The sequence below is a fragment of the Cebus imitator genome, unplaced genomic scaffold, assembly GCF_001604975.1.
Source record: "Cebus imitator isolate Cc_AM_T3 unplaced genomic scaffold, Cebus_imitator-1.0 Scaffold251, whole genome shotgun sequence".
In the NCBI taxonomy this organism is placed as follows: domain Eukaryota; kingdom Metazoa; phylum Chordata; class Mammalia; order Primates; family Cebidae; genus Cebus; species Cebus imitator.
Window position 1 is genome coordinate 1,240,142 of NW_016107566.1, and position 15,887 is coordinate 1,256,028.

General features: G+C 44.5%; 1 protein-coding gene across 4 annotated transcripts in view; it reads left to right on the top strand.

The window, feature by feature from the left end:
* The first annotated feature begins 5,526 nt into the window (after positions 1-5,526).
* Positions 5,527-15,887, top strand: part of TMEM131L (transmembrane 131 like) — a 177,109-nt gene continuing 166,748 nt past the window's right edge. For 3 of the 4 annotated variants that reach the window (XM_017498782.2, XM_017498784.2, XM_017498783.2), the window contains exons 1-3: positions 5,527-5,738; positions 6,417-6,487; positions 13,155-13,198. In XM_017498782.2, coding sequence (XP_017354271.1) covers positions 5,615-5,738; positions 6,417-6,487; positions 13,155-13,198 — 239 coding nt within the window. In that variant the 5' untranslated portion in view covers positions 5,527-5,614. Of the gene's footprint in view, positions 5,739-6,187; positions 6,324-6,416; positions 6,488-13,154; positions 13,199-15,887 lie in introns of those variants that run through there. The other variant, XM_037727964.1, reaches the window with a different exon arrangement.

Here is a 15,887-nt window from a genome sequence, read left to right on the forward strand (position 1 = left end):
ACAGCAACGAAAGCCAGAATTGACAAATGGGATCTAATTAAACTAAAGAGCTTCTGTATAGCAAAAGAAACTATCATCAGAGTGAACAGGCAACCTACAGAATAAGAGAAAAGTTTTGCAGTCTAGCCATCTGACAAAGGGCTAATATCCAGAATCTACAAGGAACTTCAACAAATCTACAAGAAAAAAAACTAATACCACCATCAAAAAGTGGGTGAAGGATATGAACAGACAGTTCTCAAAAGAAGACATTTACAGGGCCAACAAACATATGAAAAAAAGCTCATCATCACTGGTTATTAGAGAAATGCAACTCAAAAAAAACCACAATGAGCTACCATCTCATGCCAGTTAGAATGACAATCATTAAAAAGTCAGGAAACAACAGATGCTGGAGAGGATGTGGAGAAATAGGAACACTTTTACGCTGTTGGTGGGAGTATAAATTAGCTCAATCATTGTGGAAGACAGTGTGGCGATTCCTCAGGGATCTGGAACCAGAAATAGCATTTGACCCAGGAACCCATTATTGGGCATACACATAAAGGATTATAAATCATTCTACTATAAGACACATGTACATGTATATTTATTGCAACACTATTCACAATAGCAAAGATTTGGAACCAATCCAAATGCCTATCAATGATAGACTGGATAAAGAAAATGTGGCACATACACACCATGGAATACTATGCAGCCATAAAAAAGGATGAGTTCATTCACATTGCAGGGACATGGATGAAGCTGGAAGTCATCATTCTCAGCAAACTAACACAAGAACAGAAAACCAAACACTGCATGTTCTCACTTATAAGTTGGAGTTGAACAATGAGAACACATGGACACAGGGAGGGGAGCATAACACACTGGGGCCTGTCGGGGGATGGGGGCTAGGGAAGGGATAGCATTAGGAGAAATACCTAATGTTGATGACAGGTTGGTGGGTGCAGCAAACCACCATTGCACATGTACACCTATGTAACAAACCTGCATGTTCTGCACTTGTATCCCAGAACTTAAAGTATATATAAAAAAAACACTTTTTTCAAACTTTCCAACTTTTTTCAAAACATTAAAGTTCTAATTTAATCAATGTATTTTTAAATTACAGTAAAACTTACTCTTTATTTTACAGTTGTATGCGTATTTTTAAAAATAGAGAATAAACTGTGGATGTTGCTGCTACTCACCCAAAATTACATTATAGTCCCATAACAGAAAAGATTAATTGTTTAACACAACAGAGTCTGAGAAAGGTGAGGCTCCTTATTCTTATCCAATGCATTTAACTGAGGCTTTATAAGACGAGATGGAATAAGTTATATTAAGAAGGGTCCTCTAGAGGCTGGGTGTGGTGGCTCCTGCCTGTAATCCCATCACTTTGGGAGGCTGAGGCAGCAGGATTGCTTGAACCTAGGAATTCAAAACCAGATCCTATCTCAAAAAGAAAAACATCAGTAGAGATTTAGCTATTTACGGTTCTTTTTTTCTAACAGAACCATTTTATCTTATATGAATCGAACTTAACGTTTATATATTCCACAAACACATCACCTTAATGCCTCTTCAACACTTTTTAGTCCTGTGTATATATATTTTTTTTCTTTTTTTTTGGAGACAGGGTCTCACTCAGTCACCCAGGCTGGAGTGCAGTGGTGTAATCTTTGCTCACTGCAGCCTCAAACTCCTGGGCTCAAGCAGTCCTCCCACCTCAGCCTCCTGAGTAGCTGGGACTACAGACTACAGGAATGCGCCACCATGCCTGGCTAACTTAAAAAAAAAATTTTGTAGAGACAAAAGTCTCACTATGTTGCCCAGGCTGGTCTTGAACACCTGAGCTCAAGCAATCCTCCTACCTTGTCCTCCCAAAATATTGGAATTACTCACGTGAGCTACCGTGCCTGACCTATAATTTTCATATTGACTTGATCAGTGGTTACATTAATTTTTTTTCAGTTAACATTATTTCATATGTGCTTCTCCATAACTCTGCCACTAAAGGAGCTCTGGCTGGACGGGGCGGCTCACACTTGTAATCCCAGCACTTTGGGAGGCCGAGGTGGGTGGATTTGTTTGAGGCCAGGAGTTCAAGCCTGGGCAGCCTGGGCAACATGCTGAAACCTTGTCTCTACAAAAATACAAAAATCAGCTAGGTGTGGTGGCCCGCAGCTGTGGTCCCAGGTACTTGGGAGGCTGAAGTGGGAGTATTGTTTGGGTCAAGGAAGCAGAAATTGCCATGAGCCAAGATCGGGCCACTGCCTTCCGGCCTGGGCGAGTGGGGGATCAGGGTAGTAATGAAGAAAAAGGCTAGGTACGGGAAATAGCATGGAGGAGGGCACCATAAGACTAACTGATAGATTTAAAGGGTGTACAGGAAAGAAGAATTAAATATAAGTCCTTGGCTTTTTAAAGAAAATGCTTATTAGTTTTTAGATCTAGGTGTTTTCCATACCTAGCCCTTTTCCTCATCACTACCCTTGTCTCAAAAAACTTTATAAAAAAAAAAATTTTTTTTCCCGTTTATTTATTTTATTGCATTTTAGGTTTTGGGGTACATGTGAAGAACATGCCAGATTGTTGCATAGGTACACACGTGGCAGTGTAATTTGCTGCCTTCCTCCCCATCACCTACCTCTGGCATCTCTCCCCTTGCTATCTCTCCCCAGCTCCCCACCCCCCACCGTCCCTCCCCTATTTCCCCCCAACTGACCCCAGTGTGTAGTGCTCCCCTCCCTGTGTCCATGTGTTCTCATTGTTCAACACCGCCTATGAGTGAGAACATGCGGTGTTTGATCTTCTGCTCTTCTGTCAGTTTGCTGAGAATGATGGTTTCCAGGTTCATCCATGTCCCTACAAAGGACACAAACTCATCATTTTTGATGGCTGCATAATATTCCATGGTGTATATGTGCCACATTTTCCCTGTCATCGATGGGCATTTGGGTTGGTTCCAGGTCTTTGCTATTGTAAACAGTGCTGCAATGAACATTCGTGTGCACGTGTCCTTATAGTAGAATGATTTATAATCCTTTGGATATATACCCAGTAATGGGATTGCTGGGTCAAATGGAAGTTCTATTTCTGGGTCCTTGTGGAATCGCCACACTGTCTTCCACAATGGTTGAACTAATTTACATTCCCACCAACAGTGTAAATGCTTATTAGTTTTTAGATCTAGGTGTTTTCCATACCTAGCCTTTTTCCTCATCACTACCCTTGCCTCAAAAAACTTTATAAATAAAAATTTTAAAAGGAACTCTATAACTTGGATTTTAAAATTCTCTATGGGCTTTGGTTTCTTCTCTAAGAAGCAGCAGTTGGGCTATTCAATGATTTCTAGAAAATTTCCAGCTGTAATATTCCATGATAATATCTAGAATTGACAAGGAACACAAATGACACAGGAATCTTCTTTGAAGAACAAGGTTACTCCAAAACATGGATGCTGCTTAATGGGCTAGAACTTTCCTGTTGTCCATGAGTCAGCATGAAAAATAACTCCAGAGGAGGCTAAGTAGGTCAGATTTATCTAAGAAGACAGCTGTGTAATCCTGTATCCCTCTTCAACCCCATGGCACTGCAGATACATGCTTCTGCCTCTTTGAACAACAGTCAAATAGCATTACCCATTTTGTAAAGTCCACAAGACTACAACTTGAAAAACCAAGCTGGCCTTACGAAGTTTCAGAAAGAGTCACACAGTATTTACATATGGTCCATAGCAATGTTACTCTATCTTTTAAGTAGTTTCCATTGATGCTGTGATACTCGTTCATATGGGAAAGACTCTATTAGTAAAAAGTAAAATAATTTAAATGTTAGTATAAAAGTTTTGTATCACAACTTTAAATCTGTTTAGTAAAATGAGGTAGTATGTCAATGTTTGCTTGCTTTCCTTTATACGTCACAGGACTTAAAATTACATTCAACAGATAAATAGGCCCATGAGAGACCTTTCATCTAGAAATAAACTTTGAAGGTGTAGTTACTGCTTAAGTGGGTTGTGCAAGTATTCCTGTCACTGGAGGTCCCTTAACTCTGTGCGGGACCTTCAGAATCCCAGGGGCAAATATAAACTTGGAGAAGTGAAGAGAAAAAAAGGGCACATTGAGATGGCACTAGAGATTCTTGCTAAATAAAGATGTTGGCAAGGTTCACAGAAAAAAGTATGGAATAGAGCCTACTGGAGGTATTCAAGTTGGAAAATGCAAAGTGCTTTTTTTTTTTTTCCACATCAACAACTTATGTTTATGCTAATCTACTTAAATGTTAAGTCTGGCCAAGCAATTGTACTATTTAACCTTGTTTGGTTAAATAGTATTACGTCTTTAGGACAGAGGATCCAGATTTCATTTTGTCCTCAGCGGTGCGTCTGCTTTGCAAGCACTGGTTTTCCATAGTCTGGCTTGTAAGGCACCAGAAGCAATTAAACAGAGGATCAAGGTAAACAGGTGTGTCCCATCATGTCCTCTCTTCATACTGTAGTGTTCATATTCTCTGAATTTCATACAAGCTACAGTGCAAGCAGTAAGTTAACTTTAAAAAATCGTAAGATTGCCCATACCTCTAGGTTATGCAAATTTATTTCTGAATAAGCCCGTTTGTGGCATCACTGGTAAAGGCAGATGACTTTTCCTTAATGAGATGCCAGATTTTGGACTCGTTGGTTATAGGCATCGAAACCTGGAGCTAGGAAATATATGTCCACGTATTACATCCATTATCCTAATGCTAGAAACAGGCAACTGACCACGTCCTCGACCCCAACCATATTTCAGGAAAGGCTGACTGAATTTTGCAATATGATTCCAAAAGGGAGTATTTGCAGAGTCTTTGAAGCTATAAATCCCGTAGGAAGAGTCTTCCCCACCTGTCATGACCTGGACAGTGTCCACGGAGGGTGCCGGGCGCACTACCGCCACGCGGCGCTGAGGTCAGCCTCTCGGGTTTTGGGAGAGCTCTTTTTATTCTAATTACAGACTTTGCAGCCACCGGATATCCTCGCTGCATAACTGGCAGTGGCCATGTGGCTGCACTCGCGTTTCCTGACAACCACTGCATTATTTCCACTAATATCCTCTGCCCAAGGCCTCTGGCTTGGCGACTCCTGAGTTCTCACCTCCACCGCCACCTCTTCCCTCGAGGGTAATCTCTACACCGTGGACCGGGCGCCTCAACAAAGCGGCAACCACCCCAAAGTTCATGGAAACGTACTTGGCAAAAGTGGGCCGCTAGTCCCCGCGGACACCTCTAAGCGCCCCGGCCTCGCCGAGTCCGCGCTGCGAAGCGGGCCTACGGCCAGGTGCTCCGCGCAGGGGCTGGGCGCCCGCAGCCACCGCATTCGCATTGTCCACTCTCCCCCGCACCCCGCCGCGTTCCGTCCCTCCCTATCTGCGGCGCACACGCGCTCCGAGCGAGCGGCGCGCCCGGGGCTGTAGCTGCAGCAGCTGCGGCGGCGGGCGGTGGGGGGTGGGGGGTACGGCGCGGGGCGGGGCGGGGCGGGGCGGCGCGGGGCGGGGCGGCGCGGGGGCGGGCCCGGGGCGAGGCAGCTGGGGCGCTAGCGAGCTAGTGGCGAGCGCGGCAAGCACCGGAGAGGAGCGCGAGCACCAGCATGGCGGGGCTCCGACGCCCGCAGCCCGGCTGCTACTGCCGCACCGCCGCGGCCGTGAACCTCCTGCTGGGCGTCTTCCAGGTCCTGCTGCCCTGCTGTCGCCCGGGAGGGGCTCAGGGACAAGGTCAGCCTTGCGCCGCTGGGCTCGCTCTGCCTCTCCACCCCGCCCCCGCTCTTTCTTTTAGGGAACTGCTGAAATCTATAAGAAGGCGAGGGGAGGAAAGGGAAAGGGGCAGGAGGAGGAAGGAAAGCTGTTGCAATTCTCCGCTGATAACATTTTCCGACCACAGCCTCCCCTCTGGCGCCCCGCTGCCCCGTGCAGCTGGAGAGCGGGGCGGTCGCGGGTCTTGGGGACCGCTAGCCGCTCGCGCCCTGGAGCCTTTGTGCGCCGGCCCCTGCGCCCCGGGCGCAGCCCCCGCTTTGTGTGGCGCGCGCGGGTGCCCCGCCGCGGCCCGGCTTCCTGCAGCTTTGTTCCCCCGAGCCTGGCCGCCCGTGGTCCACCATCCAGATGCTCGGGCTGCGGAGTCCGCAGTGTCCCGTGGGGTGTCTTCACCTCCATTTCGTCCCCCCAGCACGAGCACCCCGAGCCTGCATGCTGTCGCCTTTGCGTCCGAGGGGCCGGCGGCTCACACCCCGCCCATTGTGTTTTTATCCCCAGCTCGCCCCTCCGATGGCCTCCGTTCTTACGAAGAAAAAGAGACGTGTTTTGGTGAGGCGAGTGGCACGGAGGGACGACAGGGGAAACAGGAAGCTTTCTTTAGCGTGCATTAAAAACGTGGTGTATTTTTTGGTGTTCCTGCAGCGATTGAGCCCTTGCCGAACGTGGTGGAGCTGTGGCAGGCAGAAGAAGGGGAACTCCTGCTGCCCACTCAGGTGAGGACGACCAGGTGACAGGGCGGCTGTGTCTGTGCGAGGGAGGAGAGGCCGGGAGGCCGCCAGTCTCCCCCACCCCCGTCCCAGCGGCACAGGCGCTCCGGCCACTTTGCAAGGCAAATAAACGTTAGGGGCTGAGCCTGAACACCTGGCAACGGTGGCCTTCCCGGCTCCTCCCACGCCATGTGACAGGGCGTGAGTCAGGCTAGCTCCAAGTTCAGAAGGTGGGAACCTAGGCCACCTCAGCAGGGAGGCGGCCAGCAGTCTGCCCGGCCGCGGGTGTCCTCGGTGCACACTGTTCTCTAAGTGAGCTGGTGCTGTGTGGATAGCAAGTGGCTGGGGGGTTGAGGACAACAGGAGTATTGATTTCATAAATGTTAGAGTGGTATTTGCCATTAGCGTTAAGTAGCTTTGGGATGGAGATGTGACTTTAAAGGATTGTCATCTTGGATTTTCTCCAAGTGTCCTTAATTCCTGTTAAAATACACCCACTTAAGAATTTGAATTTCAGGTTTTTTTCTCTATATGATGATATGATAATTGCATGTAGAAAAATAATTACTGACATTTTATTGGGAAGCTGTAGCATCATATAGGGTTTACTGCTGCAGCAGATACAGTACTGGAAAGCTTTGTCTTTAACTTTTACAGGAAATTCCCATTGACTGTGAAGTGCCCATTTAAATATAATATTGTTGACTGCCTTTCACCGGCAACAGTAGTGATGCAAGATGCATTTTTTGGGTGGAGATGGTTTGAATTATAAGGGAATATTCAGCTTGTGTGCAGTACTTTTTAAGACGTTCATTACTTCCCACGTTGGGAAGCACTTAATTCTGTGTTGTCTCATGGCTGTTTAGAAAAACAGGATGTCTAGCTATAACTTTACTGGAGAGGCTGTCCAGTTTTACATTTCAGTTTTCTACCTCTTATGTGAAACATTCAGAGTGCTGGTTTTGAGATATTTGGAATATTCATTTTGATCAGGGCTAATGAATAACAGCTTCAAGGCAGAGAGGTGATTTTAGAGAATTTTCCTGGACCCTCCTTGAAGGAGGCCAGCCGCCTGAATGAGACCCGTCTTTTGAAAAGAAAAGGCCCCATCAGGATGAGGTGCAGATAGTTTTTCCTTCTCCTAAAAAGCTTATTCCCAAATGGATTTTTTCCCCTTATATTAAATATACATGTGTGTTTTTGAAGGTTTGGAAGTTATAGAAAAAGAACAAAATAGAAATCTGTCATATTCCTACTGCGAGAACCACATTTAACTTGATGTATTTATTTAAAAAATAATTATGTTTGTGTATATCAGAGTTGTTCAGCAGTGGCACTGGTCACATTTTGGGCTAGAGAGTTTTGTTGTGGGGCTGTCCTGTGCACTGTGAGATGCTGAGCAGTTAGCATGCCTTGCCTCTACCCACTAGATGCCAGTGACACTCTCTGCTGCTTCCCCCTCTCCCCCACCCCCCCTCCTGACTTTGACAACTAAAAATGTTTCCAGACATTGCTAGATGTCCCTGAGGAGTAAAATTGCCTGGGTGGAGAAGCACTGGTTTGTATCTATGTATACGTATTTGCATTTTTGCTCAATTGTAGTTTCCACTTCTTACTGGCTAGTGTTGGAAGCCAACGCAGACTAAAAGGAAAGTAAATTATAGACGATTGAGTCTAGCATTATAGAGTCTCATTTGTTAGAGCGTTAGCTGCAGATTTAGTAGGTGTGCTCAGAGATGGAAATGTCAAGGCCTATGATATGATTCATTTTATTTATAGGCTCAAAAGTTACTACAGTTTTTAATTTCTGGTTTTGTTTATATGTAAGTACAATTTGTTTTGGTTAGAGATGTCAGAATTCAGAAGCTGTTTGTCTGGGATACTTACTATAGAGGCATTTATAGCTAAGCTATTTTAATCAAAGCTATAATGAAAGTGAAACTGGTATTCAAAATAATTTTCTGAATACTTCATCCGTGTCTATATGTATACCTTTTAGAAACTATCTTGCCCTGCTTATACCTGGTCCAAGGGTGAGGGAGATACACACACACACACATACATACATACACACATACACACATGTGCTTATGAGATACATGCAGATAGCATGTCATAAGCACGTGTGTATGTGTGTATGTATGTGTATCTCAGAAGCACATCCACATGTGTGTATGTGTGTGTGTATCTATATGTATCTCATAAGCTGCAGAGAGTTTTGAAGAAAGTTATTTTAAAGGAATTATTTTCAAAGTATTTTGAATTTTTTCAGTAAAAATTCCCTCATGTTTGTCAAATGGAGTCTGTTGAAAAGAGAATATTTAGAGGTGTTATTTAAATTTGAGAAGTTTCTGTTTAATTACTAGTACATTGGGTTTCTTTCATGCAGGAAGGGTTAAAGATGGCTTCAGAGGCTAAGATTTGTCAGTAGTAGATGAAATAGGAACTTTAGAGGATGTGGCGTTAAAGAAAGAAAATACTGGTTGGGCCAGTGGCTCATGCCTGTAATCCCAGCACTTTGGAAGGCTGAGGGGGCATGGATCACCTGAGGTCAGGAGTTCTAGACCAGCCTGACCAACATGGAGAAATCCCATCTCTACTAAAAATATAAAATTAGCCGGGTGTGGTGGCGTATGCTTGTAATCCCAGCTACTTGGGAGGCTGAGGCAGGAGAATCGCTTGAACCCGGGAGGCGGAGGTTGCGGTGACTGAGATAGCGCCACTGCACTGCAGCCTGGATAACAAGAGCGAAACTCCATCTCAAAAAAAAAAAAATACTAACATGTTTGCCAACACTGTTTGTATAGTTATCTATTTTGGACATGTCTCCTGTTGATTAGGTCTTTTTTTTTTTTTTTCTTTTAATGATGAGTCTCTCAGTGATCAAGAACTTCCTGACTTATCATTAGCAATACCAGGTACAACAATTGAATTGTTGTAAACTGGCAGAACCTCTGTCCAGGTCTCCTGGGTTTGAATCCCAGCCCTGTCTCTTTTTAGGTCTATAAATTCACCTGTTTGTCCTGTTTTCTCATCGGCAAAGTCTGGGGAATGATGGTGCTGATTTCAGAAGATTTTGAGAGAATTAAGTGCTTGGAACTTAGTGAGCACCTGCTGTAGGTTACCTGTTATTTTGGTGGTCTCTGAGCTGACTGGTAGACTTGGTCATTGGAGAGCATGAACAGCTTCTTGCTTTGAAAGGGCTGAATAGTACAGTACTCAGTACTGTTGTGTGCTCTATGATTGTATAGATAAGTTGTATTAGTCATATCTTTTTGTTATATACTCTCATGTTGTAAAATCATTTGGTGTGGGAACATACAAGCTATTTATGCATGGTGATTGTGAGAGGAAGGAGGAAAAACGTATGTGATTTTCTTCTGAGATTTACAGAAATTTTCTTCTGCTTGGACTGTACTTCAACTATACTTCAACACACTGAAGCCAAAGTGGTGATGGTGTGGAAACCAAACAGGTGTTTCATTAGCTTATTTTCAAGAAGTAATTTCACGTGTGCGGGATACGGCTTTGTATACCTTCTTACTTTGCTGTCCAAGTCAGAAACTGCGATTCTGTGTGATCCACACATAGGCAATGTCCACCTGACCTGCTCTGCCCTGCAGGGCCTTCCGTGTCAGTCGTCTGGGACACCCACTCCAGCCGGACCCTTGGCCATGCATGTCCAGCTCCTATCTGTTGAATTAATGAATGTAGCAGCCTCGAGGTTCATTCAGGGCCTGTCCTTCCTGACTCCGGCCCTGCAGGGGCATTGTCATAGTTTCTCCCTCTTTGAGGTTCCCGTAGTGTCTTCGTTTTCTTCCTTTGTCTTGTGCATGCCTTGTTGCCTTAACTGGGTTCTCCTTTGACAGTCTGGGCTGCTATGGCTTGTTGCCCTGCTGTGGCCACCATGTCCTGCTTACAGTAGACATTCATACTGCCCACGAAGTCTTCTTCCTAGTGGAGGAGGGGCAGTTGTCAGTGTCTCGCCTAGTTCCCCTATTTATGAGGTTGGCTAAGTCTGCCGGTAACAGGTGGAATGCCTTAAAATGTTGATTTCCTAGTGTTGTTTGACAATCACATTTAAAAAAATCAGTTCTAGCTGCAAGAAGGGCAGCCTAGGCCGGGCACGGTGGCTCACACCTGTAATCCCAGCAATTTGGGAGGCCGAGGTGGGCGGATCACGAGGTCAGGAGATCGAAATCATCCTGGCCAACATGGTGAAACCCTGTCTCTACTAAAAATAGAAAAAATTAGCCAGGTGTGGTGGTAGGTGCCTATAGTCCCCAGCTACTCAGGAGGCTGAGGCAGGAGAATCACATGAACCTGGGAAGCGGAGGTTGCAGTGAGCAAAGATCACACCACTGCACTGCAGCCTGGGCAATAGAGCAAGACTCTGTCCCCCCAAGCCCCGCAAAAAAAAAAAAAAGAAGGGCAGTCTAGAATCTGTTCTTTCAATCTATTCAGACTTCTCTGAGAAGAGAAGGCTCACTCCTGATGCCCCTTGGTTAGCAGGTTTGGGAACCAGGGACAGGTGCTGAGTAGGAGCCACTGTTACCTGATACAGACTCATGTTGGTGCTGGGTAGGGCTGGGCAGACCCAGTGCTCTCCTGGCCTTATTTGTTCATTTAGCAAAGATGAACCTTGGGGCGGGCCCAGTTAGGTCCCCAGAGATACAGTGATGAATAAGAAAGAATCTGCCTTTAAAAATATCAAGTTTATTTTCCCCCATCTTAAGTCAGAGGGTGTACATAACGGAAATTGGTAGAAAGTTGAAACAGGAAATGATACACTGAGAGTCTGAGTTTTCGTTATCGCAGGTACTGTGTTATGTAACATCATCTTGCTCCAGTGAATCATTGACCAGTATTTGGTAATCTTTTTTATCATAGAGATTTATTTTTGTCTTAATCAATTTCTACTATCAACATTAAAAAATAATAACTAACATGGGTTGGGCACTGCTGGTGTTATTTAAGTGCTTTATGAGTGTAACTCATTAACACACTAAAGACTGTGAAGTTTACAGGTGAGGAAATTGAGGCACAGAGCAGTGAAGTTACTTGGCCCAAGGTAATAAGAAAGTGACAGTGCTGGAATGGAAACCCAGGAAGTGTTTAGCTACAGAGCCCAAGTTTTTAGCCATTATGGATGTTGTGTGAGTTTCATACAGTTAAACCAGAAAAGCACTATTACAGCGGTAAAGTTTCTATGTCTGAGGGAAAGAATGTCACGTTCTATTTTGAGTTAGAAAAAGTTGCTTAGTGAAGTTCCCATAATAGTCATATCCATGTGTAGTTAAGAAACAGCTGGTACTCAGCTCTGCAGATGTTTATTGAGCACGTACTGGGGGCCAAGCATTGCTTTAGGTGTCAGGGATGTTACGATAGACAAAAATGAGAAAGCACCTGCCCTTGTGATGCTTGCAGTCTAAATGGAAGCATAGAGATAGATAGTAAACAAGACCGAGAATACATTGTAAGTAATTTAGTCTTTTGGAAGGGCGTACATGTTATGTTATGTGGTGGCAATGTGGGGTGGTGATGTGAGTTGCGGCTTTAAGAAGCCAAAGTCGGCCACTCTGAAAAGGCAATATTTGAGTCAACCTTTGGAAGTGGTGAGAGAGAACAGCCAGTGCAAAGGCCCTGAGGCACTTCCTAAGAGGGAGTGGGGGAATTACATGCTTTTGTCCCTGCCCTTTGTTGTCGGCAAGGTCAGGCTGGTAATACCCTGGGACCACAGTCAAGGGCTGAAATATAGGAACTGAGAGAAAAGGCACCCTGTATTGGAGAGGTCAGCTAAGGCTGAGGGACGAAGGAAGCCTTAGAAATCTTCGGCAGCAAATGTGTGCCTGGGGCCTAGCCCAGAGCCGTACCTGGTAGACAGTGAATTTCATTGTTTTCCCTCCGACATTTTAAATTGGAGCCCAAGCCGCAATGTGGTTGTAGAGGTAGGGGTGGGTGTGTCAGGGCCTTCATGGGACAGGGCTGCATGCTGTGTTGAAGAGCTTGGTGTGTATCTGACCAGTTGGAGGGAGCCATTGTAGATTCTTGAGCAGGAACTGACGTGATGACATTGAGTGCTGGGTCCTTACTGTGTGGGTGGTAAGGAGTGAGTGATGTGAGATTGATCTGTGCTGCACAGAGTGCGTGGTGCACAGGATGGTTGGGAGCAGCAGTCTGCAGGCAGAGGAGAAAGCCGTATTTGTCGTCTTTGTGGGCTGCTGTGCTGGAAGAAAGGACAGGTCGGAACTGGGTTTCCTATGAGTGGGTAGGTCTTTCTGGTAGGAGGTGAAGGGGGAAGAGCAGTGCAAGGTGACTGTAAGATTTGCCCAGGCGTGGCTGGGCACAGTGGCTCATACCTGTAATCCGAGCACTTTGGGAGGCTGAGGCAGGTGGATCACAAGGCCAGGAGTTTGAGACCAGCCTGACCAACATAGTGAAACCCTGTCCTTACTAAAAATATAAAAATTAGCCGTGCATAGTGGCACATGCCTGTAGTCCCAGCTACTTGGGAGGCTGAGGCAGGAGAATCACTTAAACCCGGGAGGTGGAGGTTGCAGTGAGCTGAGACCGTGCCATTGCACTCCAGCCTGGGCGACAGAGCGAGACTTCGTCTCAAAAAAAAAAGAAAGAAAAAAAGAAACAGTGGTTAATACATGTTCTTTTTCAATAGGGTGATTCTGAAGATGGTCTGGAGGAGCCTTCTCAAGAACAGAGGTAAGGAAAACATGGGGGTGGAAACTTGTATGCTGAGTGTTCCTGCCCACTTCGGGTGCTCTCTGAAGTCTTGGTATGTGTCCATGTTTATATGTTTAATATTACCTGTAATACACCTTTCTTGTTTGCAATTGTCGTATCTATATCCTCTAATAAATTAATATGACTTTGTTTTTAAATAAGGTTGTACAGAAAGCTGTTAGAAACACCCCCTCCCTCGCCACTCACTAATTTCACTTTTTCCATGACATGCTTGTGCCTTTCCTCTTGTTTAGAAACATCTGTTGAGTGCCAGGCACCGTTCTGGGTGCTGAACATGAAACACAGACATGACCTCTGTTTTGTCTAGTGGGCAAGTAAGGCATTACTATAAAGAAGATAATCGTGCTAATGACAAGAGCTATCAAGAATTAGTTTCCTGTGGTAGAGAATAATGAGGTGGATGGGGTGGTCAGGTGAGGCTCCTTTTAGGAGGTGACATTCCAGCTGAAGCCTGGAGGTAACAGGAGCAGCCACACAGCTACGGGAACAGTGCTTTGGTCAGAGGGAAGGGAAGTGCAAAGGCCCTAAGGCTGGAAGCCCTGCCAGCAATCCAGGAACTTGGAGAAGGCCAGTGTGGTTTGTAGAATGGTGAGATGAGGTGTGTAGCACTTTAGAAGCTACAGGAAGGAATCTGGATTTCACTTTTAAGTGTGATATGAATTGTTAAAGGATTTTAAGCAGGGAACTAGCAAATCAAAAACCGTGAATTTTATATATATATATATATATTTTTTTTTTTTTGATTTTTTTTTTTTTTTTTTTTTTTTTTTTTTTTTTTTGAGACAGTCTTACTCTGCTGCCCAGGCTGGAGTGCGGTGGTATGATCTAGGCTCACTGCAATCTCCACCTCCCGGGTTCAAGAGATTCTTATGCCTTAGCCTCCCAAATAGCTGGGGTAACAGGCATGTGCCACCACGCCTGTCCAAATTTTTGTGCTTTTAGTAGCAATGGGGTTTTACCATGTTAGCCAGACTGGCCTCCAGCTCCTGACCTCAAGTCATCTGCCTGCCTCGGCCTCCCATAGCGCTGGGATTACAGGTATAAGCCACTGCGCTTGGCCCTGTGAACTCCATTTTTAAGAGAATATCTTGGTCATGGGGCATCTTGGACAGTTGTCAAACTGGATCCTTTGGAGGTACACGAAGACACTCTAAGTGGTGTATAAGCAAGAGGATAACTTGCAAGGCATAGGCTTCCAGATCCCCAGGTTCTATATATCTCTTAAAATGGATCCTTCTGAGTTGTAAGTTACTGTTTTCTACCTCTGCTTTCACAATCTCATTTCTCCACTTTATAAAGAAACTGCTGTTTCTTTCACCCAGCCCCAGTCCTGCTGTTGGCTTCATCTTGGGCAAAGGGAGAATTTGAAATACAGCTAGTGCTCGACTTACGACCACGATTGGTTCCGACAGACTGGTCGTAACACGATTTGGTCGTAAGTTGAGTAGGCTATATGTACAGTACTGTGAAATGATGTTATAAAAATCTTTAAGTCATATTTTATCATAATTTTCTTTCATTATTGTAATATATCATAATTTTCTTTGTTCATTTTATGCCATTTGTATCATCTCTGCACCATTTTGTTTCTTATTTTTACATTCGTCAGGTTTAAGTAAAACACTGCATTACCAGTACAACTGGTTTAATATTTGCAAAACATACAAAATTACAAAATACAGGTGCATACAAAAATACAAAATACAGGTGTAACAAATACCATAGGAAACATTTTCCCAATTGCAAAACATATCAAAATATATAAACATGTACGAAACATTTTATTGGCCGCTGGTGCTTGGCTGCGGATTGTTGATGTCATCTGAGACAGCAGTTGGGGTTACCGGAGTTGGTTTTTTCATAAACATGGTGAGCTTTGTCTGAATTGTATGTTTCTTTTTTTCTTCATAAATTTCACGATATGGATGAAACACATTGTGCGCCATCCGTTCAATCCTTGCAAATCGTTCGATGTTTGGGTCCATTGCTTCGAAATGTATAAGAAGTTTATTCAGTAAAGATAAACCATCTGATAATCCCTTAGTGGTGAACTTTCTCTCTGGCTCCTCCTCTTCTTTCTCTGCTTCTCTTCTTTCTTCTTCAGCCACTCTTTCTTCTTCCAGTTCGATTAGCTCTTCATTTGTAAGTTCTCCGGATTCTTTGTCTAGCAACTCTTTGACATCTTCCATTTCACCCTCCAAAGGAAGGTCTTTAGCGAGTTTTACTATTTTTTTCCTGAATCGTTTCAAGTTCATGTTCACTGTCAAATCCGTCAAAATCATTAACATAGCGCTTAACACAATTTTTCCAGATGCCATTCATGCACGTTGTCGTCACAGCCTCAGGCGGTAGCGATATTCTTGATACACATCAAAATGTTGTAGTGTTTCCAAAAATCTACAGCGGAGCAGTCGTGGCTAGCGATTGTGGTCGTAAAGTCAAACAGTCGTAAGTTGCATAGGTCATAAGTCGATCAATACCTGTATAGGTGTTAGGAAAAAGTGATTCACTCTGATTAGATGACGTATTCTTTAGGAACTAAAGTGGTTTTCAGATCGTTGCTTCTAGTAAAATTGAGGGAGGACCCAGTGAAATTGGCAACTGATAGATGATTCAAATGATTTTTAATGATAGCTCACTGTGTGAT